This window comes from Amblyomma maculatum, chromosome 10, assembly GCF_055883805.1.
Source record: "Amblyomma maculatum isolate TAMU_Amacu chromosome 10, ASM5588380v1, whole genome shotgun sequence".
In the NCBI taxonomy this organism is placed as follows: domain Eukaryota; kingdom Metazoa; phylum Arthropoda; class Arachnida; order Ixodida; family Ixodidae; genus Amblyomma; species Amblyomma maculatum.
Genome location: NC_139353.1, coordinates 32374610 through 32400632, shown reverse-complemented (window position 1 = coordinate 32400632; position 26023 = coordinate 32374610). Strand labels below are relative to the sequence as shown.

The following is a 26023-nucleotide window of genomic DNA, read 5'->3' as shown; positions in this document are numbered from 1 at the left end:
GGTTTGTTGCGATGGGTGCATCGTAACTGCTCACTAACGACCATTAAAAGAGCCCCAGCCACATTACCGGTTGAATACAAACAACACTCTGCATTAATATTAGGGCACAGATGGTTTCCACGTCTTCAGCACCAGAGCAGTCTCGGTAAGAGCTGCCAGCAACTCCCAATCAGCTATGCTGGCTTCCCCGCAGCCCTCCATTAAGGCTCCTCTTTCTCTCTTTCACTTTCACTCCCACCTTCCTCCCTTCCCTTTAACGTGCACTGACATCGCACAGCAGTGCACGATAAAGATCCCCGGGTGGTCGTAATTACTTCGGAGCCCTCCACTATGGCACCCCTTTAGGGAAGTACTCCCCTGATGGGGCTGGGACAGGTAGGTCACCGCCGCTTGCGGCGGGGGTTAGCCTCCCACAGAATTTTTATCTGTTGTAGGCCGTCATTGCACCCGCCACCATTTCGGTGGTGGACGACGGCTGTTGTTGCGGCGCGCGTCTTTCTTTCCCTCTTCCTTTTCTTTCTTCTCTATTTTCTCTTCTGTCTGCACGAGGCAGCGGAGGTGCCCCGCCGGGATGGTGCAGTGGTAAGACGCCCGACTACTTTGCCGGAGTACCCGGGTTCGAACGCGACCTCGTTTCGATGGAGGTGAAACAAAGAGGTGTCCGTGTGCTGTGTGATGTTAGCGCACGTTAAAGATCCCCAGGTGGTCGAAATTACTCCGTAGCCCTCCACTACGGCTTCTCCTGTTCTCTTTCCACTTTCACTCCCACCTTCCTACCTTCCTTACAGCGCGGTTGAGGTGTCCACAGAAAACAAGTGAGACAGTTACCGCGCCTTTCCCTTCCTATAAATCAATCAATCAACCAATATTTACTCTCAAGTTTTGTTGAAATAAGAGCGACCTTGTTCTAAATGCCGGCTACTGCATTGCCACCATCCTCAGCTTACTAACGCCCAATGTAGGAGAAAGGCCTCTCCCATATCCATCCAGTTGACCGGCCACATTCTCCTTGCAAATTTCCCAATATCATCTGTCCAACTGAGACTGTTTGTCTAACCCCAGCCATGTGCTCCTCCAGTTCGAGAAAACTCTGGCATCTTCCTAATGGATCATCAGTTACCAGCTCTTACCTTCCCAAGCTCATTCTCAGCTAGGCTGAGACCGGGGCAAGCAAAAAAAACGAAGCATCCACTCACAGGTAACGAGTGTCTGCCAGACTTGGCAGGCAGCACGGGAGAGTCAGGCGGGGAGTCCTGAGGGGTGTTGGGGATGGGCGTCGAATAGAGATCCAGCACTTGGTGGCAGATATCTGCAGCCACAAGAAATACAGTGAGATGCAGTGTGTTTGCTGTGTTTGCAGCTATACTGCCAATAGCACAAACGCTTTGCTGGATGGGGAGAGGGGAGCCTTAACAGATGTTGATTTCGATAATTGGTGTAATACTAGAGGTCACCACATTTATATGCTCGCAAAAGGAAACGGGAGAGTTTTGAGGCCTCCTGAAAAGGTAAATGAGAAAAATTGTTATAATTTAATGCGACCCCAGTTTACTCAAGCTGCCTACAACTGAGGCAAGTGCGGTGGTTACCAGAGTTTTAGTGCCCTACAACTGTATATGGCAGTCATTATGCAGTTTAAGCAACTGCGAGAGCTTCTAATAGACCTCATGTAAGCAGGACCATTCTAAGAAAGCGGCGGTTATAATTGATAAAAGTCTGCTGTACACAAGAGAAAAGTGCTTGGAACCCTGTTGTGCAAGTAAGTCACTGCCTCATTACAAAATTAAATTGAGGTTGACATTGTGGCATTACAATACTGAGTGCTTTGAACAAGATCATGCGATGAACAAAATCCTTCCCAACCTCTGGCAAACTTCTTAAAAGCATAACCGTGACAACTCAACATACAGCTGCTTGTGTATCCTGATGAACACAGCGCTACATCTGAATGGATATATCAGCAGGCTGTCAGCAAAGCCTCAATGCAACGGCACAGCAAGTGTCAAGGACTCCCGAAGCTCCCCTGAGAAGAGGCGGCGAGCAAGTATAGTACATGTCTCCCACCTTCGAGCAGCTCGACGGTGATGTCCTCGACGTAGACCTCCCACCAGCGCTGGTGACGTGACGTGCGGCCCACCCAGTCAGTCACCTCAAACTTGGACAGCTTGCCCGCCAGGTAAATGAGCGCTATGGCCACCACCTCCGGCTCCCATTGGAGGCACAGCGTTGTGCACAGGCTGCGTGGTAACAAACCGTAAATCATGAACGCACACAATCCAACAGTAACAACAGCGAGGTGTTGGCAACAGAACACAATGTGGGAGGGAGCCCCAAAAGACCGACTCCACAGTAGTAACTGCACTAGAGTCACGACTGCGATGCATTAGTGTCACATATCAGAATATGACATGCGCTTCTCAAGGACTTAACAAAACATCTCTCGAATGCAGTGCCGTAAAATCTTAATTTGGTCCCCCATTAATTTGGATAATTCGAATTAGGAGCGCAGTCCACCTGATGCCAACGTAAACCTATGGCATCAGCCACTCTTTAATTTGAACAATGTACAGCCTCACTTCAGTTAAATACAGACAGGGGATCGCATCAAGGTACAACCCATGCAGCCCACGATCACTGAAAAAGACCTTCCCAAACCTTAACGTGCATGCTATGGCAGCCATGAAGATGATTGGAAGCTGCTCAATTCCGAAATACAGTTCAGTCGCACCAGTTTTGGATTCACTTCTTTCAGCTTTACATGGCAGCGATCAGGCGCATGTGTCCGCTAATCACGCCATTTTGAACGCTCCTCCTCGACGTGTCACTCTATATTTTTATTTTGGGGTATGTCACGCTGTTCTAAGGCTCATGCATATCCATCGCGTGCATCCATATGCTGCTTCCAGTACGCTGAAACTGCGCGCTGGTAACGAGCAATCTCACCGCACGGCGCACCTCACCTTGATGCTTCTGTCACGTGAACCATGAAATAAAGCATCCTCCTCAAAGCGTGACGGGACTGCTTTGTGAATAGGCACCATTGCAGCTGCGTCACAGCGCGAAAACGGTAGCGGACACTTTACAATTTTTGAAGCACTACTTCAACGTTCCCGAAAATGTGCACGAAATAAAGCACTTGAACAAAATGGGAAAGATCATGGGTCTCACTTGAATTTCATCTCAAATGTAGATAGTGAAATTACTCTGATGCAAACAGTTTTCGGCAGTTTCTTCAGGCCCATATGATAATTCAAAAATTTGGTTAATTCGGACATTTTTTCTGGTCCCTTAAAGGACAAATTAAGGAGAATTTACTGTAGCTGCCTTTCTAAGCAGCCAAATGACACGCACCATTTAGGCGAGAGCTAGCGACATATGCTTTGAAACTTGCCCGAGAGTCAATTCTGAAGGAAACAATCTGCAATGCGGTCAAGTCCCTCACACATGGGTAGTTTCACTCAGAGTGGTTCTGAGGTGAATATTACGGAGCGCCATGCACCGTCTACTTCACTTCTGTTGTCTTAGTCTTCAAGCACTCAAACTGTCTGGTGCTAAGCAGTGAATGCAGAGAGGTAGCTGAAGATTGTCCTCAGTACCAATATGCAATTAACATTCAGCAGCAGGAATTTTCTCTGAGCACTGGACAGTTAGTCCACTCGTTAAACCAGCTTACACTCGCAAAGCCAGCCTGACTCCCCCCAACGTCCCAAGCTCTTACTTATTAAACTCTTTCTCACCCAACCAACAATAACTGCCCGGCTTCCAGTCAAAAGAGCAAGGCTGCTTTCCACACTTCGAAAATCCGAGGTCCACGAAGAACGTTGCCACGATGTGGAAACAACCATGTCCGCTCACCTGTCATTGATAAATGTCCAGGCCATCTGGACCATCTTCTGAAGCTTTGCCTTGTCACCTGCAGCAGGTGAAAGTGTGAGGGCTGATGTAAACCACCAGACGCACTAAGAGATGTAGCACGCAAGGAGATGACGGCCCGACAGAATGAACACAGCCACAAATGAACGCAGGAATATACAAGGCTTGTGAAAAGTGAGCAGAACAATGGAATGCAACCCACCTTTGAGACACTTGGCGTACTTGAGAAGAAACCCGTAGGGATGACTGACCTGGAGGTCAAACTTTATCGTCTGTAGCAAAATTCGCTCCATGGTCATGACTTCTTCCTGCATCACAGCATGGCAGAGGAAGCATACGGTCACATTGGTCTTTAAAAGAATTTGTATGATCTCACAGTTTGCCCGACATTGCCTTGCTAAGTAACTCAGGAGATGAACTGCAAAGAATGACTGGTGACCTACAGAGGAAAAGTAGAAAGGTAGGCCTGAAAATCAATAAGCAGGAGACTAAGGTAATGTTCAACAGCCTCGGGAAGCAACAGCAATTTAAGTTAGGTAGCGAAGCACTGGAAGTAGTAGTAGGCGAATATGTCTACTTAGGACAGGTAGTAACCGCAGATCCGGACCATGAAAAGGTAATAACAAGAATACGATTGGGATGAAGTGCATTTGGCAAGCACTCGCAGATTATAACTAGCAGCTTACCGGTACCGCTCAAGAAGAAAGTATACAACAGTTGCATCTTACCTGTACTCACCTATGGGGCTGAAACGTGGAGGCTAACCAAGAGGGTTCTACTTAAGTTGAGGACAACACAGAGGGCTATGGAACGAAAAATGGTAGGGGTAACATTAAGAGATAGGAAGCATGCAGAGTGGGTCAGAGAAATAACTCAAGTTACTGACATTCTAGTGCAAATCAAGAAGAAATGGTCATGGGCAGGCCATGTAAGGATAAATGTGATAAAGTGCGAAGAAAGGATAACGGATGGTCGCTTAGGGTAACAAACTGGATTCCAAGGGAAGGAAAGCGTAGCAGGGGGCGGCAGAAAGTTAGGTGGGCAGATGAGGTTAAGAAGTTCGCAGGGGTCAAGTGGATGCAGCTAGCACAGAACCGGGTTAATTGGAGAAATATGGGAGAGGCTTTCCCCCTGCAGTGGGTATAGTCAGGCTGATGATGATGACAGTTTGCCCGTTCTCAACAAGACCAACAACTACAAACCTTCGACTAGCACCCTTACCGTGTTAGGATGCCAGGCAACGAATGTCTGATTCGCAGACATACCAGTGCCGAATCAGCTTCAGATTCGACAAGGTTGCCACACCACGATCAAGGAAACACAGCCTACTAAGTCATTTCCTTTCATAAGGAATAAAGTTCCCCTGCACTATGACAAAGGTTTGTAATGAATAGCCGTCACAGCAATACTGTTGGTCATCTGCTGTGCACCTCTGTACAGCATCTCACTTGATAATGCGAAATTTGACAGCAGCATTTCAAGTACTTTAGTTTTGCGATATGATAATAGTTACAACATACATGGTTATTTATAGTCAGTTAATATATATAGCTATCCTCACTCCGTTCCCTATTTTCAATTGCTGTAAAGGAGGCCGTGCCTCACCGACCTTGCCTTAAGCGGCATGTGGACAATGTGGGCGCATTTCTTTTCTGTAAAAACTACTTTCACCGCGAAAAACTTTTCGGGGATTGTGCCTCTATTAGCTATGAAGCAGCGACGCTTCGTAGCTAATAGAAAAACAAGCAAAACAACAAGAATATGATGTTTTTGTACCATGTCATTTCCTTCACACTTGCGCTTGAAAAGGGTGCAGAGTCTGCACTGCTCTCAAATGCTCTCAGTGTAGTGAAACTGTGCCTGTTCTACCATTGAATGAAAATGCTCCAAATTTAGCCCTCGCAGTGGAAGGTATCCATTCTTGTGAGAGCCCTTCCAAGAGTGCCTTGACTGCTCCCACTCACCTACTGAAATCCGCCAATAGTACAGCTGTAATCTACTACATTATATGAAAGATCACCGAACATACATATAACGCCTCGATTTAACCAAGCCATCTGAACATCTATGTGTGGTCAAGGGGCTGCATGTCGTATTTGGGATCCAAGGGTCCGATCCTAATCTCATTTTCCTATTTGGGAACTGTTGAGTTAGTAGCAACCAATACCACCTTCAAGTCTGCAATCCATGCAACTTGCTCACTCCCGCATACTGTAGGCATGCTTGTGATTTTTTGCTCACCGCAACTACATCACATGCCGGGTTTCTGTTGAATGAGAGCCTCTGACATTGCCCCATTAATAAGACGTATAAGCTGACGCAAGCTAGGCCCGCCACCTCTACCTCCCCACCACTGCATCCTCCTCCTCCACTTTCCACCTTACGCTTACACCTACTGGAACTGCAATCCTCTCTTTCGAGGCACACCACCCTCCTCAGCCTTTCATGATTACTGGGAGGCTTAGCGCGGAACAGACTAAGACAAGAGAGGCACATAGGACAAGTACTCTTGTCCTCGTATGTTCCGCGCTAAGCCTCCCAGTTATCATGTCTTACCAACAAGCCCAGAACTCTACTTTGCTCAGCCTTTCATTCTTGCCTTTTGTGGGGAGTATTCCTGTATTCTCGCCATAAGTTTCTGCTTTCATGGTAGTCATCCTTCAGCTTCTTATCATAGCACCCTCCTCAGGTTGCCCACTCTTCAGCCCTCGTCATGGCCTTCTCCGTAGCAACACTCCGCGTCCTTCCCATGGCAGCCTCATTCCGGTTGTCCAATCCTTCACTCGCCACACAACAAACGCCATTAAGCCTCCTACTACTTCTCACCCTCATTCCTTCTTCCATCTCCCTTAAATGCAGGAAGGGGATTTCCATCTTCCCACTCTGCCAAGTAATGCGAAGGGCAGATAAGCAATGGCATGTAAGGGTGACAGACTTGATTCCAAGGGAAGAGAAGCGTAGCCGGGGGTGACAGAAAATTCGGTGGGCAGATAAAATTAGGAAGTTTAAGGGGGGGCAGCTGCATCTGCTTCCACAGGACTGGGTTACTTGGAAGGATATGGAAGAGGCCTTTGCCCTGCAGTGGGTGCAGTCATGTTGGTGATGGTGATGCTGACTCTGCCGCCTGTTAATTATGACGTTTCACTCTGCTACTACTTGTCATGGCTGGCAGGTAGCTGGTTAAGCCGCCACCGCCAATATGCAGCCCTGGACGAGCGCCTACGACCTGCACTGCAAAAGATCTAACAATCTAGCATGAAAAGAAGTGCTTCACTGCCACCCATCAAACGCAGTTGGCATGACACTTTTTGCAAGGATTCCCTTTGGCACTGCACCAGGTGCCCTCTCGGACTGACCTTAGGGTCTTCTCCAAAGGACAGGTACTGCTTGTCGGTGAGGAAAGATCGGGCCGTCTTGATGATGTCCTTGCATTTCTTGGGCGTCTCCTCCACTTTGCCCGCCAGGAAAAGGCAGCAGCAGGCCGTGATCTGCATTCGCGCAGACAACAGAAGTTCCGGTTTAAGCAGCTTCAGCACCGATAGTGTTCTGTTGGCAAACCGTGCGCTTCTTAGCAGTAATCAGTGCAGGTGGTAAGGACCTTCTTAAAACAACCCAAGTCCGCCTCCCTGCAGAGCAAAACCCCTAGACTATGACGGCAGAGTGTGCATTCTGGGTGAGAACTATGTGCAGTGCTGGCAGTATTAGACTTCAAGTATGTATATGTGGTCCCTGCATGATTTGCCAAGTGCTAAAATCATTACACAGAGTAACATCAGCCTTGAGTCAAAAGCTAATGCAGTGCCAACAAGGTACCATGCAGATGCACCAGCGAAGAGTAGTCATGAATCTCTATATATAATAACAATTTATGCCTAAATACATAGTAGCCACGCTATTACTGTGGAGGAGTTCTAGCTGTATAGTGTCACGTAGAGGTGACGAGGTCGACGACACAAATGAAGGGGGGTCGATGATTGCACTAAAGAAACTCTTTATTTGGGCTGACTTGCGCCCACAAAAGAACTAAGCAACTCGGCGGCGGCGATAGTAACAAGCGTGCTCGTCGGTCGTCGGACAAAGAATGCCCGTCACACTCGTCAACGCTCAATTTAAAGGGTGCACAGAACAATCTAGATAACGTCGCAAACAGCTACCAGCACGGGCTGGAACATTGTGGAAAGACACCCGAGTGGCCGGAACCTTCGAGACAGATCTCGGTGCATCTTGCACTACAACGAAACTGATAAAGGTGTGACTCGCGACATCGAGCAATAAGAAACAAAGAATACAGAACTGATACGCGATCCGGAATCAGAGTGATAAGCCTGTATGCCGGCGGCTGTTAAAAAAACAACAAATACTGTTTGAAGGTTTCGCGGCATTACTCCCCCCTTAAAAAAAACATCGCCTCGATGTTCCAAAACAAAGACACTTAAACATAAACACTACCACGGATTCTTTAACGCGCGTAATATGGCTTCAGTCGTACAACATGTACAATTTCTGGGCGTGCGCGTCGCCTTTGTGATGCTGACGTTCCGTCGGGAATGACTTCATAGTCCAGTGGTCCGACGCGGCGAATGATTTTGTATGGCCCAAAGTATCGACGCAACAACTTTTCACTTAATCCGCGACGGCGAATCGGTGTCCAAACCCACACTTGGTCTCCTGGATTGTATTCTGCGTGGCGTCGTCGTAAACTGTATCGTCGTCCGTCGGTGCGCTGTTGGTCTTTAATACGCAGCCGTGCGAGTCGTCGGGCTTCCTCCGCACGCTGCAGGTAGGCGGCGACGTCAAGGTTGTCTTCGCTGGTTACGTGCGGCAGCATTGCGTCGAGCGTCGTCGTGGGCTCCCTGCCGTACACAAGCTTAAACGGGGTCGCTCTGGTCGTCTCCTGGACTGCCGTGTTATACGCGAAGATCACGTACGGCAAGATGGTGTCCCAGGTCTTGTGTTCAGCGTCGACGTACATAGCGATCATGTCCGCGATCGTTTTGTTCAGGCGCTCCGTGAGGCCATTGGTCTGGGGATGGTACGCAGTTGTTCGTCGATGGCTTGTGTGACTGTATTCCAGGATGGCTTGCGTCAACTCTGCCGTAAATGCCGTTCCCCTGTCCGTGATGAGCACTTCTGGGGCGCCGTGTCGCAAGAGAATTTGTTCGACAAAAAATTTGGCGACTTCTGCCGCGGTACCATTTGGTAGTGTTCTTGCTTCGGCGTAACAGGTAAGGTAGTCAGTGGCCACGATGATCCACTTGTTACCCATAGATGAAGATGGAAAGGGGCCGAGGAGATCCATCCCAATTTGCTGAAAGGGCAGGATTGGGGGCGGAATCGGGTTTAGTAGTCCTGCTGGTCTGATCGGTGGCGTCTTGCGTCGTTGGCACTCACGACACGTCTTCACGTAGTGGGCAACTTCGGCAGGCAGTCGCGGCCAGTAATACTTCTCTTGGATTCGAAGCAACGTGCGCGCAAATCCGAGGTGGCCTGCTGTGGGCTCATCGTGCAACGCCTGCAGAATTTCTTGCCGAAGGGTTTTAGGCACTACGAGAAGCTGCGCGGTCTTGTTGGGTGCGAAGTTCTTCTTCACGAGGAGGCCATTGCTTAACGTGAAGGATGATAAATGTCGCCTGAACACACCAGGAGGGGAAGCGGTCTTTCCTTCCAAGTAATCGGCTAGCGCTTTCAGCTCAGGGTCTGATCGCTGTTGTTCTGCGAAACTGCTGGCGCTTACCGGTCCCAAAAAGGCGTCGTCGTCATCGTCCTTCGGGGGAGCATCGACGGGAGCGCGGGATAAGCAGTCTGCGTCGGAATGCTTTCGGCCCGACTTATAGACTACAGTCATGTCAAATTCTTGAAGTCGTAGGCTCCACCTGGCAAGGCGGCCGGAAGGATCTTTCAAATTAGCCAGCCAGCAGAGCGCGTGATGGTCGCTTACCACTTTGAATGGTCGGCCGTATAGGTATGGACGAAACTTAGAAGTGGCCCAGATGATTGCAAGGCACTCCTTCTCAGTCGTCGAGTAATTGACTTCGGCTTTTGTGAGTGACCTGCTAGCGTAGGCGATTACTTTCTCCTGTCCGGCACTCTTCTGGACAAGAATGGCTCCTATGCCCACACTGCTCTCGTCGGTGTGAATTTCGGCCTCGGCGTTTTCATCAAAGTGGCCAAGTACGGGAGGGCATTGCAGGCGGCGCTTGAGTTCGTCGAAGGCTTCTCCTTGCGGTGCTTCCCATTTAAAAGGTACGTCAGCCTTTGTAAGCTGCGTCAACGGTTCGGCGATCCGCGAAAAGTTTCTGACAAATCGTCGATAATAAGCGCACAGCCCAAGGAATCGGCGCACAGCTTTCTTGTCGGCAGGCGGTGGGAATTGTGCGATTGCAGCTGTTTTCTCCGGGTCTGGGCGAATACCGTCCTTGCTAACGATGTGACCTAGAAACCGGAGTTCTTCGTAGGCGAAGTGACACTTCTCTGCTTTTAGCGTTAGTCCCGAGGACTTGATGGCTTCCAACACTGTCTGTAGCCGTTTTAGGTGGTCTTCAAAGTTTGACGAGAAGACAACAACGTCGTCCAAATATACCAAACAAATTTGCCACTTCAACCCTGCCAGGACTGTGTCCATTACTCGTTGAAACGTGGCTGGTGCGGAGCAGAGGCCAAATGGCATCACCTTGAACTCATAAAGGCCGTCCGGTGTGATGAATGCGGTCTTCTCGCGATCTCTTTCGTCGACCTCAATTTGCCAATATCCGCTCTTTAGGTCCATCGATGAGAAGTACCTTGCATTGCAGAGTCGGTCGAGAGTGTCGTCGATGCGGGGAAGCGGGTAGACATCCTTCTTCGTTATGCTATTCAAGCGGCGGTAATCAACGCAGAAGCGAAGTGTGCTGTCTTTCTTCTTGACCAAAACGACTGGTGCCGCCCAGGGGCTGTTCGATGGCTGGATTACGTCATCACGCAGCATTTCCTCAACTTGATCGCGAATGGCCTGCCGTTCTCGGGGCGATACACGATAAGGGCTTTGGCGCAGAGGTCGGGCGTGTTCGTCCGTTATAATGCGGTGCTTGGCCAGTGGTGTTTGTTGTACCTTCGATGATGACGAGAAGCACTCCCCGTAGCTTCGAAGAAGACTGAGAATCAGGTCTTTCCTGCTGTGGGTCAATGCCGGGTTGATGTCAAATTTGGGCTCACGGAATTGGTCCGGTGCGTCTTCCAGCGTTTGGTCGTGGAGGGCGAATACATCTTTGAGGTCGGCTAATTCGTCGAGAAAAGCGATCGTCGTGCCCTTGTTGAGATGCCGGTATTCTTCGGTGAAGTTTGTTACCAGAACCTGAGCTTGACCTCTCCGGAATTTCGTGATGCCTCTTGCGATGCCGACACCTCGTTCTAGGAGCAATTGGATATTTCCTTCGACGATGCCTTCAGCGGTTTCGATGTTGGCGCTACCTACGCAGACTGCGATACTTGATCGGGGCGGGATGTTCAATTCTTCGTCGAGGACGTTTAGAGGGATGTGTTGCATCGACGTCGTCGTAGCAGGAATGGCTTTGTCTGCAGAGAGCTTGATGAGCTTGGATCGCAGGTCGATGATAGCCCTATGTTCATTTAGGAAGTCTATGCCTAAAATCACGTCGCGGGAGCACTGCTGCAAGACCACAAAGCTGGTGGGGTAAGTACGCCCATTTACGGTTATTCTTGCAGTGCATCGTCCCGATGGAGTAATCAGGTTGCCACCTGCTGTGCGAATCAGCGGGCCATCCCAAGCAGTGGTAACTTTTCTTAGCTGAGAGGCTAACGGTCCACTAATGACTGAATAGTCAGCTCCGGTGTCTACTAGGGCAGTGACTCTGCGACCGTCGATATCAACTTCAAGGTCACTTGTTCGCGTCCTCGCATTGCACGTGGGCCTTAGTGTCCGATCTCGGCTCCGTCGTTTCTTCAGGTCATGGCCGGGGCATACCGTTGTTACTTCGCTGGGCGGCGGTGTCTGCGTGAACTCTGGTCGTGTTGTCGTCGATGAAATGATTGCGTCGTCGTTAGTGGTCGCCGGCGGCGGAGGATCTTCGTCTTTTCGTCGTTGAGCAACCTCACCTCCAAAGGTTGCTGCCTTTAGTTTCCCCTGCGCGGGCTTGGGGACCTTCCGCGCATACTCTCATCATAGTTACGGCCTGGCGACGCAAAGCGGGCATTGTACGGCGATGGGGAGCGTGATAGACGCCTTGGCGACGAGTGCTCTCCGTTGCGCAGGAAGTCGTTGATTTCCTGTGGTCGCTCGCCAGGACGGGGACATGGGGCGTCGACAGCGAAACCACGGAGGCCGATCCGCCTGTACGGGCAGTGGCGGAGGATGTGTCCTGCCTCACCACAATGGAAGCAGAGCGGTCGGTTGTTTGCTGTCCTCCAGGCATCGCACTTTCTGGGGCTTGTTGGTCGTTGGTAGGCTTGGCGGGCGGGAGCCAAGGGGCGGTTTTCAGGAACAGGCCGGTAGCGGCGAGGGCTCGGAAAGTCATCACGTCGGGGCGGAGGGCGACGTAATGCACCAGCGTAGTTCATCGCTGTTGCCTCTTGCGCTAGAACAGTCGCAGCCGTCGCTTGAGGAACGCCCAGCGCCTGCTGGACTTCTTCGCGGACGACGTCCGCGAGCGTCGCCACCTGGGGTTGTTGCGATGATGGCATCAATCGGCGGAGCTCCTCTCGCACGATCTCCCGGATGAGGTCCCGAAGGTTCTCTCCGCTTGCAGATGCGCTGGGGTAGTGGGTTGAGCAGTCCGGGTGAAGTGGTCGCTCGTAGTGGCGCATCCGGGTGGCCAACGTCTTCTCGATAGTAGACGCCTCCGTTTCAAATTCGGCCACAGTTCTTGGCGGATTTCGCACAAGACCCGCAAAGAGCGACTCTTTAACGCCTCGCAATAAAAGTTTGACTTGCTCACTTTCGGTCATATTTGGGTCGGCGCAGCAAAAGAGGCGCTTCATCTCCTCAACATACGCCAGGACAGGCTCGTTAGGGAGTTGAATTCTTGATTGGAGGAGGGCCTGAGCTCTTTCTTTTCGGACGGAACTTGTAAAGGCCATCAAGAACTGTGCTTTGAATATCTCCCAATCCTTGAAAGAAGTCTCGTGATTTTCAAACCAAATTCGGGCATGTCCTTGAAGAACAAAGTAGACCTGCCTGAGTTCCGCAGCGTCGTTCCAGCCGTTGAAATCTGCCACACGGTCGAAAAGGTCCATCCAATCTCCCGCATCTTCATCCGGTAGTCCATGGAAGCAGGGGGGCTCACGGGGTTGGACGAAAACAACCGGTGCTGTAGGCTGGGCCATTGTCAGCGTCGATGTCTTCCGTGATCGAATGGGGTCAGGCAGCAGACCGTGTTTGGGTTGTAGGCCTTGGAGTCTGCGGCTGGCTCGGTGACCTGTAGGCTGGTTTTCCAGGGCGACAGGAATAAGGCTGGGGTCTTCGCTTGAAGGATCTAAGGCTGCACCTCCACCAGATGTCACGTAGTGGTGACGAGGTCGACGACACAAATGAAGGGGGGTCGATGATTGCACTAAAGAAACTTTTTATTTGGGCTGACTTGCGCCCGCAAAAGAACTAAGCAACTCGGCGGCGGCGATAGCAACAAGCGTGCTCGTCGGTCGTCGGACAAAGAATGCCCGTCACACTCGTCAACGCTCAATTTAAAGGGTGCACAGAACAATCTAGATAACGTCACAAACAGCTACCAGCACGGGCTGGAACATTGTGGAAAGACACCCGAGTGGCCGGAACCTTCGAGACAGATCTCGGTGCATCTTGCGCTACAACGAAACTGATAAAGGTGTGACTCGCGACATCGAGCAATAAGAAACAAGGAATACAGAACTGATACGCGATCCGGAATCAGAGTGATAAGCCTGTATGCCGGCGGCTGTTAAAAAAACAACAAATACTGTTTGAAGGTTTCGCGGCAATAGGGAAGCAAACCCATAGGGTCTTAGACGGTGAAAGCTGGGCAATATTTTTCTTTCTTTTTTCTACATGCACTAATTTGCATCAAGGAGGCTGCGTTGACAGCGTCTATTCTAGATATGTTGATTGTAGCGTAAAAGCGATAACGATAATGCTAACCTGGCAAAAGCAGCACAGACTCATATTCATTTGGCACCGTTAAAAATTGGCCCCTGGTAAAAAGGACAAGATGGCACTCACAAATCTGGGGAATGTCTTGAAGGAGTGGAACATGTAGAAGCGGTGGAAGTACACCACGCCAGTGGCCATGGTGTCATAACGTCTAGGAGAAAGCAGCAGTCAAGGTGTCATTGCACCAATGCACAGTTGTATGCACGTTACCACAGGTGGGAACTTGGTAACATAAAAAGAAGAGCCTCAACTTCTTTTTACTACCACAGCTGCTTACAGGCCTGCTTAAACCTGACCTCAAGGAACCAGGTTATATAATTTTAGAAAACTGGCAAAGCCCTATCCCAGAGCAGCCAGAGTTAAGCAATAAATCCCCCCTACAAGCTAGAGAACCAGTTCACCTTTACTTCACAAACACAGAAATGTTCTCGAGTCACAGCTACGCACTGCCTGCGTCCCCAACATACCGTGTCCCCAGCAGTCACTAGTTGCCATCTCACTTTTCAATGATGGAAGTATGGACTAGCACATATACTACAGAATTACAGGGTGCTGACAATTCTGGAGACAGGCCTATACTCCGCAACGTTAAATTGAAAGGGAATTGAATCACAATGTTCTGCCAAAGAAAGGCATCACATGCCTCACCTATGAATACAGGTTATAAGTAGACTACCTTTCACTCCTTGACTTTACCTTACACATCAGTAATAATTACTGGTGGCTACCAATGGCAGCCACCTCTGGTGCTTAACCAGACAAGATGCACTCGCCTTCTTTCCAGCATCAAATTAGTCTACAAGCAGAGAAAGGTTTTGACGAACCCGTTTCGACAACTATCATCCACAAGAAGGAAGGATACAATCCCATCTTGGTGCCCACATTGATGATGAACCGGGCACCTTCCCGCCTGTACCGCTGCTCCTTCTCCACCGAGATGCCATCAAGGTAGGAGGGCGTCTTGCGCAGTGCCTTCTTGTTGTAATACCAGTTCGGCATTTTCTGCTGGGCCTGCGAGTGATGAAAACATATGTGCCAAGCATGATGTTTTGCAAACAATGAATGCTCAAACAATGCCTAATAACGTCCAGGGCCATAATAATTAGACACACAGGGTCCTGCAGATTTCTGAGCTTGTAAACTGCTGGACATGCCCATATGCTAGAAAGCACTTGGCAGTAATGTGCAGTGGACACATTACTATGCAGTTACCTAATCACTATGCAATTAAGGTTCAATGCAACAACACAGTTATTTACAAAAATTCATGAAAATTCAAAGCTCAGCTGAACAGAACAGACACTATGGAGAGTCACTATGCACTAATGTAGTGTTTGCTTCATTTCCCAAGTGGCTGACTTTGACTACTCAGTCTATAACAAACATTTTGAGGTGGAGCAGTGAATACCAAGATAGACAAAAACTTGCCAGTGATAGCAAGGCACCCTTAATATGGAAATTCTACTTATTACCGCACCAACTAGTCACTGAGAGCCTTGATACTTCAAATCGGCATAGGAAACCTTTCAGAAGTCATGAGCACTAAATGCAAACACACAACTCATGAAATCGTAGCAACAGCTCCCTCACCTTTTCGGCGTCAGTCACATACGGTGAAGGAGCCTTTCTCTTCCCCTGCGAGTAAGCAGAGTGCAATAAGCATGACAATCAAGCAATGTGCTCTTAGCCTCAACAAAGCCTACAACCTGGCGATGGCCACAGAAACAAAAGGTGCCAATATCGGGTGCCAATATCGGGAGCAAAGCAACAAAATGCTTAATGATCGGTATACCTCACTGTGACAGCCACGATGCAAAATGTGGGACTGCAGAATGGCAATTATTTTCCTTCCTAAAAGCTAACAGGCTGAATAGTAAATAACTATTGTATATACAGTGTTCTGCAACTTTATCGGAACCGTTTTGAAAAATTCTCCCAACTCAATCGGAGGCTCGTTAGCGCTGAAACCACGCTAATGCCAAATATTTTTCCTTTATTCACTGATCATTCAAGCCTGCCTTAATGTGGGGAAAAAAATAAAATATCAGCAGCTTGGAGTATTTCTCTCCCTCAGTATGGTCAAAAACAGTGCGAAGTCTGTCCATAAAATGTGGGGCAGCTGAGAAGAGTCCCTGACTCCACCGGAACAACATTGGCCAAAAATAAAGCATTTAGAAATAGCCTGAACTGGTGGCTGGGCTGCCATAGCAAATCAACTAACACACACTCCTTCCCTGCAATTCAGGTTGACAAACCAAAAAGACCAATGAATGCAACTAACATCTGGTAGGACTACATAAACACACTGAATAGGCCCCTAGTAAAATAACAGAACCACAGAGCAAAAACTGCAACAGAAAAGAGCAGACGAGTGACAGTGCCACATCTGTTTAATCTGTTGCACCTTTTTTCACTGTGCGAATATGCATTGTCTACCTCAGTTTTTATCTTCTGAAGTCCCTGCAGATATTAGCCTTTCCTAAAGCTCACAACTGGACTGGACAGATGCTTCGGGGGCCAGTATTAACAAAGTCATTTCAGAAACAAAAATGCAAAAATTCACTAAGCATGATGACGAACACAAAATGCAGTAACAAAAAACATGGCTAGCAGCGTCACATCGATGCTAGCAGACGACGATGACGAGGTGGGGGAATGATGGCGGACGATGGACAACACGTTGAATGGACGATCACACACGATGGGTTGCGATGGCTCAGCGATGTCACTTTCCGTGGGCGTAGGAAGTGGTCAGTTGTGGTCAAACACGCAAACAGGTGCGCATTACAAGCCTCTACAACCAAACTTCATCGGTCACCTTCATGCAAATGCCAAGATCATTACTGGCTCAATTAATAAAGTCCCAACAAGGACAGCTAACAATGTGTCTCTCATGACCAGTTTCAGCCAATACTAGAGTGTTCGACGTTTAATTTTCACACCAGATTCCTACGCCCGATGTCGTAATGTGGCAAAGAAGGAGAGAAAGAAATGACAGAGAACTGCGTTTCCACATACCTTCGAAAAGGAAATTACGGATATGCAAAGGGTGGTGGAACAGTACTTTTGTTTGCTGTTAAGAGCACGTTCTAGCTCCACCCATCAGAGATCATGCGTTCTGGAAGAGTGAAGATGAAATTGTAGCTGGTTAGTTCAAACAACTTTATAAGCTACTAATCACGCAGACTTCAGGCAAATATACTCTTCTGCTAGTTTACTCTTGTTGGGTATGGCCTGAATTAAGTGATAAAAGGGACGAACCTAGAATCATAACAGGGCTATTGGGTATGCTTGTGTCTGTCTCTCGTCTTCTGCTTGTGCTATGAAACATAAAGACCTTGAATCAGTTGTACAGTGTCCCCAAACATTGATTTTAGGGCCCAAAATAAAGTTGTTAATGACATTTTTGGTTTGAACATGTAAAACCTAGGTATGTTGACTGATACTGAAAATAAAGTGTAATTGTGAAGTCTATGTTCTTATTGTCATCGATCAACAACCTGTTGGCATGACAAAAAAAAAAAAAGAATTATGTTCATAATGCTTTGGCCTTGGAAATCATTAGTGCAGGGTAACAGGTACCTGCTAAATAACAATAATAAAATGTATAATCTAGATCAATACAGTTTGTGGCAAATCATTTGCCCATGAAAACCTTAGCATTCTCGTAGCTGCAGGAACCGACACAATTCTGTCGTACATGGAGCACAGTGAAAGGCAGGGACCTAATAAATAACAGTGATCATAGGGACCTAATAAATAACATCAATCATATACATAATCAATCTAGATCGATATAGTTTGTGACAATTATTTCCCCCTTGAAACCCACAGAATTCCGATACCTGTAAGAAAGAACACAATTTTGTCGCACATAGAGCATGGCAGAAGGTTGCTGTGCATCTAATAGGAATATTGTCACCCAACTCTGGCCTGCAACGCTGACGCTACATGCTATACAACAAAACGACGTCAGTGAGGTCACATGAATACACTCTATAGCAGCATATTAAATTGACCTGAAATAACGTTGCATCGAGGAGCTGCTATGTAATATTTATTATTTTAATCCAATAGGACATGGTTGCAATATTACTATGTCTACGATACCATTGTCACTATGACAATTTTTCAGGGATCTGCAAGTGAATCACTTTGAAAAAATTTTAGGGAAAGTCTATTTACGCTTTAACACAATTTTTCTGGATTACAATGCCACGTAACTTAAAACTGTCCTGATTCCAATTGACTTAATGTTGGTGATAATTATTTGTTCTGTTCTTGTAAAGAGACAAGAAATTCTGTTCACTGTGATAAAACTAGCAAGGTGAAAAAATCTAGTAAAGCACAGATGCTGTTAAAAGATGCCCGTTATCAGCAGCTATTGATACATAATAATAATAATAATAAAAAAATGCCCAGCACTCAAATATGCAGCATACCTGCCAGGCGCCTCTGTGGTGGCTGATGGGAAGTAAAAAGTGTTTGGGATGGCTAAAGAAATGACGGAGGACATTTTGCACTGTTAATTTTTTTCCCAGGACATGCCAAGGTAGGAAATTGGAGGACAAGGTAGGAAATTGGAGGACAGAGGGTTAGCCCACATGCTAGATGGAGTTCTGTGGCTTAGTGGAGGGTTGCAAATTAATTCAGATGACCTGGCTTTCTCATGCTCATTCCAGCACAGCATGCTGGAGTCTCTCGGAATTCCTCCTCCACTGACATACGGCTGCTGGAACGTGGTTCGGCTATGAAGGGAACATCAGCTGAATGCCAAAGCCACTTAGCCACCGCAGTAGGTAGATGAGAAAAGGAATTGCATTCAGCGCTGTTCCTGTGTCCGCCTGTGCACTTTTTTTTAGGCAAAAAAAGCTTGGTTTTAAACATGCAGGCTTCCATGTCTTTGGAGGAGGAGGAGGAGGAGGAAAAAACTTTATTAAAAAAAAATGTAAACACTCCCAGGAGGACCTCTTAGTCCAGGAGCCCTCTGGCTGTTCCTTCTAGCTTAGCCCGCTCGACCAGCCGTAACTGATCTGCAGGTTGCGTGGCTAGAAGGGCAGCCTCCCAGGAGGAGGGGGTGGGGTTTTTGACGGGAGGAACGCGGATTGGATGTGGGCATTCCCATAAGTAATGATAGAGAGTGGGTGGGGTGGCGTTGCATGTGGTGCAGTACGGTGGGAAGTCCGTGGGGTGAAATATGTGGGCAAATTGAGGAGATGGAAACGAATGTGTTTGGAGTTGTCGCCAGTACGTGCTGTCGATGTGAGAAAGCGTGGGATGTGGTGGCGGGAACGTGGCACGGCAGCGACGATAGTACTGAACAATTGTAGTGTAGTCAAGAGGTTCGATGGTGGTGTATAATGAAGGTTTGGCGAGGACATCCACCGGCGCCCGGAAGCTTAGTTCTCGGGCAAACGCATGAGCGCGCTCATTTCCGAGGATGTCCTCATGCCCAGGAACCCATGTGATGGTGATGGTATCGGGAGGGGTAGGTAGAGTAGATAATATTTTAGCAGATGAGTGTGGGAGGGTTCCTCGCAGTAGATATCTGTATGCTGTTTGGGAGTCTGTGCATATTGTGGTGTGCTGAGTCTGCAACTGACTGATGTGTGCAATTGCAAGTATAATGGCCAAGCATTCGGCCTCGGCGATGCTAGTGCAGTGGATGGAGGCGGCATTGAATGTTGAGCGGCGAATGTCCGTGAATACAGCAGTGCAGATGTGTGGAATGTCCGGATTGTGTGAAGCATCCGTGTAGATGATGTCTTGGCGTGTGGAGTACTGTTTGGAAAAATATGAGGCACGGGCTGCGCGACGACCTTTGTGGTGTTCGGGATCCATATTTTGTGGGAGGGGTTTGAGCTCGAGGAGGCTCCGCAGATGCGGAGGGATGGGTATATGAGTATGAGGTGAGGGATCAGGGGTATTGTAGCCCATTGAGCGCAAGAGATGAGTGCCTGTAGATGTTGTGCGGAGTCGACGTTGCTGGCTGGAGAGGTGCGCCTCTATGATCTCCTCAACATTGTTATGAATGCCTAATTGAAGGAGCCTAATTGTACTGGTATGACGAGGTAAATGGAGGGCTGCTTTAACGGCTGAGCGGTGTAGGACGTTAAGTTTATTGAGTTGGGTTTTGGTGATGTGATGGTAGGGGAGGTGGTAAGCTAGTCGACTAACGATAAGGGCATCTACGAGTCTTAAAGTGTCTTTTTCCTTGAGGCCATGATTGCGGCTTGAAATGCGACGAATGAGATGTGTTATCTGGTTGATTTGGCGCTGCAGGAGGTGTATGGTGTAGGTGGCTCTAGTGTCCTGTTGAATGTGGAGACCTAGCAGTCGGAGCCGTGGTACTTTGGGAATCGGAGCGTTGTCAAGGAGTACGGTGATGGTTGGGGCACGTGGGGAAGGCTTGATGACTAGGAGCTCAGATTTCTGCGGTGCACACGCAAGACCTATAGCCTTTGTATATGTGTGGATGGCATCTGTAGCGAATTGCAAAGTTTGTTCAACTTGGCCAGGGCAACCCTTAGTAGTCCATAGTGTGATGTCGTCTGCGTATATTGCGTGCTGAAGGTCAGGTATAGTCTCGAGTATCCGGGCTAAGGGAGTTAGGGCGATGTTAAAGAGGATGGGTGAGAGGACTGAGCCCTGCGGTGTGCCTCGGTTGGGTAAATAGATGGTCGGGGAGGTGTAGGACCCGAGTGTGATATGAGCCGTGCGTTTCGTTAGGAATGCCTCAACGTAGCGCCAGATGCGTAGCCCGCAGTTAGTTGTGGCAAGGGTAGACAGAATGTGGTCATGGCTCACGTTGTCAAATGCCTTTTGTATATCAAGTGCAAGTATAGCCCGTGTGGCATGTTTATGGAGGGTATTGTTTAGGATGGTCTCTTTCAGGTGCAGTAGAATGTCGTGGGTACAGAGATGTGGGCGGAAGCCGAATTGAGAGTGGGCAAAAAAACCGGTAGATTCGAGTTCAGGTTGAAGCCGTCTAAGGATTACATGTTCATAGAGTTTGCCAAGACAACTTGTGAGAGAAATGGGGCGTAGGTTGTCTAAGGAAAGGGGTTTTCCGGGCTTAGGAATGAAGTTGATTGCAGCATGTTTCCAAGAGGCTGGTAAAGTACCCTCCCTCCAATGTTGGTTGTAGTAAGCTGTGAGTTGAGAAAGAGATGTATCATCAAGGTTTCGAAGGAGTTTGTATGTAATTTGGTCTGGCCCGGGTGCGGTGCTACGAGTGATATGGGCGAGGGTGGACCGTACCTCCGCGGTGGTTATGTCCTCATCTAGTCTTGGGTTAGGTGGGGGAGGGGATGGGGGCGTGGAAGAAGGTGGGAGCGGGGGCGAAATGTATCGCTGTGTGAGGTATTGAAGGATGTCTGTGCCTTGTTGTGCTGTAGTGTGAATGAGGCGGTGCGTGTTGATGGCTGTCTGTTGTTTGGTGGCTGTGGGGTCGAGCAGGGTTCGGAGAATATTCCAAGTTTTTCGCGTGCCTAAAGTACCCTGAAGGCTATTGCAGAGGTTTCGCCAGTTCGAGTTTGCCAGATTGGATGCATACTCTATGGCCTCAGTGGTAATATGTGCGATTCGGAGGCGGAGTTTTCTGTTGTGTCGTTGTCTTTTCCATCTCCTAACGAGGCTTCGCCTTGCCTCCCAGAGATGCAAAAGATGAGGGTCGATTTGAGGTGCTTGCGGAGTGATTTTGATGTTTTTAGTGGTGCGTTTGAGTGCAGACTGAAGCTTATCTACCCAGGCGTCCAGTGGGAGATTGCTGTCCTCGGAAGTGACTACCGCTAATTGCTCACGAAATTCTTTCCAATTAGTGAGACGCTGGCTCTTGGATGTGAACTGTTTTGCGTCATATTGCACTTGAGTTTGGATAATATAATGGTCGCTGCCCAGTGTGTCTGGTAGTACGTTGTAGAAAATGGGAGAGCGAATGTTGGTCAGTGTAATGTCTGGGGTGGTGTCTCTGGCGGTGCTAGTGCCGATTCGGGTAGGGGCGTTGGGGTCCGTGATGAGGGTGAGAGAGAGTTGCATAAATGCGTTGTACAGACGTGTGCCCTTGGGAGTGTTTTTAAGGTATCCCCAGGCTGTGTGTCCAGCGTTAAAATCACCTACTATCAGTGTATGTGAGCCAGATATGCGTTTGATGTCGGATAGAAATGTGAGGAAGCCGTGTCCTTTGGCTCGGGGTGGGTCGTAAACGTTCGTTATGAAAGGGCTGGGGGCATCTGGTGTAGGCGGCAGTATTTCAGTGAGCGTATGCTCAATGGCTTGATTGCTGAGTGTATGGTCTATGGCCGTGAGAGTGTTTTTGACGAGAATTGCAGTGCGTGCAGATAGGGAGGTGGTATTGTATCCGGTCAAAGTGGGCGAGCAGCCTGTTTCCTGAATGGCTATGACATCCGGAGTAGTTGCGTGGTTCTGAATGTAGAGTTGTAGGGATGCCCTTTTCCGTCTGAAGCTACGGCAGTTCCATTGCCAAACTGTGATGCCCGAGGCTGCAGACCGATGCGTCTTCTTATTGTGTGCCATTTTCACTCTGCTTGTGTTCCGTGCACGGCCCATACTTAGTTCGCGCGCGGATCTTGTCCGAGAGTTCATTGAAAATAGAACATGACACGTGTCCCGCATGATGATTTGATGGGCGACCGGCGGCAGCACAAGGGGCACACTTAACGTTAGGATCCCGGATGGAACTCGGGCAAGCTGCCAAGGCATGCGGCCCCGCACAACGGGTGCAACGCGCCTTCGAAGGGTCATTCCTAAGCTTACACTTTTTCAAAGCGTGCCCATACTGTGCACAAAATGTGCACAGAGGTACATGCAGGTCCTCGCACACCTCGACGGAAGTCCACCCTATGATTACTCGACGTGCCTTGCAGAGACGGGCAAAAGCTGGGGGGTCTGTTTCAATGACGTGAACGAACTGTCCGGAGCGTTGTAGAAAAGATAGCCTGACCTTGCAGGAAGAGGGGTCCAGATGAAGAGTCGGGTTGCGATGGTTGAGTGCAGAGATAAGCTCCTCCGGCCTGATATCAGGGTCAACCCCCGTCAATCGAACGTGCGGATTCCGCTGCTTGGGGATTCGGACGTTGACGGAGGTCCGCGTGGCCTCGATCCGCGAGATGGCAGACTTGAGGCGATAGAGGTCCTCAGGATCCCTGGAGGTAACCGTCAGGGCGCGACGGGAGGCCCGCAGAGTAACAGCCCCGATTCCCTCGACTTCCTTGAATTTTTTGTACCCCAGTTTCTAGATGGAACGGCAGAGGTTTGCAAAGAGACTCAAATAATAATGCGAAAGACAGTTAACCAAGTGCCAATGTCTGCCTTCGAATCAGCTGGTTCATGCCACCACTAAAAGCAGCTCCCACACAGCTTTCTTTGTCAATCCAATCTCCATGATGTGGCTAGAGTGTTGGACTGAGAGTCAGAAATAGCATTTTCGCTCTCTTTCTTCCATAAAAGCCCACTGAAAAGCCAGGCGACAAATGGTGGCTGCATTTTGCGGTACTCAGGTCTGAAGGCGCATAAACGGTTTCAAAAGGCACCCAGTCATATAAAAGCACCAGTTCTGGAAGCACATATACTCTTCATAAGTGTGTAATTATGTACTGCACAGTGGAATGGCACTCAGCCTATATACAACACTGCACACTGTTTGGTGCATGGATTGGAAACACTTCTTTTTTAATGCCTAAGGGTACCAATCACAAGAAATCACTTTGCCTAACAAGGATTTAGATCAATTCTGTAAACAATTCAAATATTCGGCTCGTTGGTTCATGGGGTTCAAAAGTGACTTGGGCTATGAAGGACGCTGCAGTGGAGGACTCTGGAAATTTTGACCACCTGACATTCTTTTAACGTTCACTGACATAGCACAGCAAATGGGCACCTTGCTTTTTGCCTCCATCAAAAAGCATCCGCCACGGCCAGGATCCGAATATTAGGTGAAATCTGTGCTATTACACCTCAGAAAAGTGTGAAAAGTGAGTGACGCGATATTCATCACTTACACTCTTGCAAAGGTAGAGCCAAAACAGAACCCAGAGCATACACTTCAGGAATTTGCACATATTAGTATTCAGACATTCTTCAAGGCAAGCAAGTTATTAATCTGCATGGCTCGCTGAACATTTATTTAGCTAAGTTCCTTTAGTTTTTTTTCTTTAGGAGATGCAGCAATTGTTTTATAGTAATATTCCTCCTAAAATAGTTCATGTGTTATTTTTGAGAAAACCTCAAGTTGGGCTAATTGGTAACGGCTGGCTAGAATCATTTTCTTCGTTGTTTAAAAACAGACCCAATCTAGAGGGTGTACCTTGTGTGTCACGTTCGTTTGTGCTTATTTTTAAGCCGCTAAGAAATATTTTTCATTTTAGTAATTTCTGCCCCAGACACAAGTCTAGAGTGCTGCTTCTTAATAGCTTCATATATAAACGCTAAACTTTTTCATTCAGAAAAATGAAAGACCTTCAGGAGAAAGCATGCAGTTACTTTTGCTTCCCGTTAGACGCAAAAGTTATTTTCAATTCTTCGGGAACTCTGCCTTGCACAGCTTGGCGAACAGCTCGTAGTAAAGCAGAGTAACACATAAAAAAGCCTGTTTATAAGCCAACGTGCAGCTGCGTTAACTGCATTTTAGCTTAAATGCGCTGACCTTCTGTACTGCGCTCTGAAATGCACATTGCTATAAGGCAGGTCGCCTATCAAAAGCTTTTAATAGGGGTGCTTTTTTTCTCACATCACTCAATAAACTTGCCTGGCTTGAATGTTGTTCACAGACGTTTTTGTGACTGCATATTTGGCCTATTAAGCGAGTAAAATACATTTTTGCGCTAGTTTCGGGTGTCGTATTTTCGAAGTGCAGCTTTCACACAGCGCTAACACTTACATATCGACACTGCAGCAATCAGTTTCAGCACTTAATATGGTAAATAAGAGGCGACAATTTTAAATTTCGTCTCATCAAGTCATCAAAGCGAACAAAGCAAGACTACAGCGAGAGCAAGCATAGTAGAAGACGCAGCAAGTCCAATCGGAGGCGAGAGCGATAATCATATACTGGAAAGGAAGATATCAGGAGGAAGCTTCATGTACTCACTTTGCTAGACTTCATGGTGCTCATTTTCTTTTCTACGCACTAAATGTTAACAGAAATATTCGCCAAACAAACGAAATCATAAATGAAACGCAGAACTGCTTACAACACACTACCTCACGACGGCCATGTTCCTTATCTTTGTTATTTCTCTGGATCGATGGAGTCTACTGGTCTACTGGCGTTACCTTTTGTATCGGACGGCAGCTTACGCCACCTAGCCTCTCCCCAAAATAGTGACAATGATGATAGTACGTATTGACTAAATTTCAAAGTTTTATCAACAAATTACAAATCGTATGCTTCACCAGAAAAGGTTGTGGCTTCTACAAACCTGTTATTAACGTCCTTCTTAAAAATAAAGCTGTAATACCAAACAACAAGCAGCTTCAAACAGAGAATTTAATGTGGCTAAATCTTTGAAAAACTCCGAGGTAAAAAAACTCTATGCGCAGAAAAAAAAAAACAAAAAAGTCTTGCCTCATTCGCCGTACACCAACTTGGGGGGGTGGGTAGAAAAGACTGCAGTTCTTGCGTTTACCACTGGAGATTCTAAATAGAATATTTCTATCCAACCTATGGGGCGCGGCGCTCTGGGGCTGAATGCTTAATTCGAGTGCTACAAAATCTCATCGTGCCCTTCACTTATTTAGTGGGGTTTGTTATTGATCGTGTACACAGAAGCATAAAAAGCATTGAACAGTAGGCGCCCCTTGGGAGCCTTCGGATGCCCCCTTCACACCCTTGCCATGGCAGAATATCATAGAATAGTAAAATGCTTGCTGCAGGCTGGAGGGAGATGACAACACGACAGCGACGACAGTTCGATTTTTGTAACTTTCGCTGTGCTTGTAATCGTGAACTAGACCAAAACTACACAGTTTAGCACGGTAGTTTAGTCAGTTTAGTTACTGTACCATGACGGAAGC

General features: G+C 48.0%; 1 protein-coding gene across 2 annotated transcripts in view; it reads right to left on the bottom strand.

The window, feature by feature from the left end:
* The window catches only part of CycK (cyclin K), a 34271-nt gene extending 9018 nt beyond the window's left edge, over positions 1 to 25253 (bottom strand). The window contains exons 1-10 of one of the 2 annotated variants that reach the window (XM_084582399.1): positions 25098 to 25253; positions 17009 to 17108; positions 15581 to 15625; positions 14853 to 15001; positions 14060 to 14141; positions 7230 to 7361; positions 4076 to 4181; positions 3856 to 3913; positions 2065 to 2237; positions 1197 to 1309 (exon numbers count right to left, since the gene is read on the bottom strand). In XM_084582399.1, the coding sequence (XP_084438525.1) occupies positions 1197 to 1309; positions 2065 to 2237; positions 3856 to 3913; positions 4076 to 4181; positions 7230 to 7361; positions 14060 to 14141; positions 14853 to 14989 (801 nt within the window). In that variant the 5' untranslated portion in view covers positions 14990 to 15001; positions 15581 to 15625; positions 17009 to 17108; positions 25098 to 25253. The remainder of the gene's footprint in view (positions 1 to 1196; positions 1310 to 2064; positions 2238 to 3855; positions 3914 to 4075; positions 4182 to 7229; positions 7362 to 14059; positions 14142 to 14852; positions 15002 to 15580; positions 15626 to 17008; positions 17109 to 25097) is intronic. The other variant, XM_084582398.1, reaches the window with a different exon arrangement.
* Between the last annotated feature and the right edge of the window lie 770 nt (positions 25254 to 26023).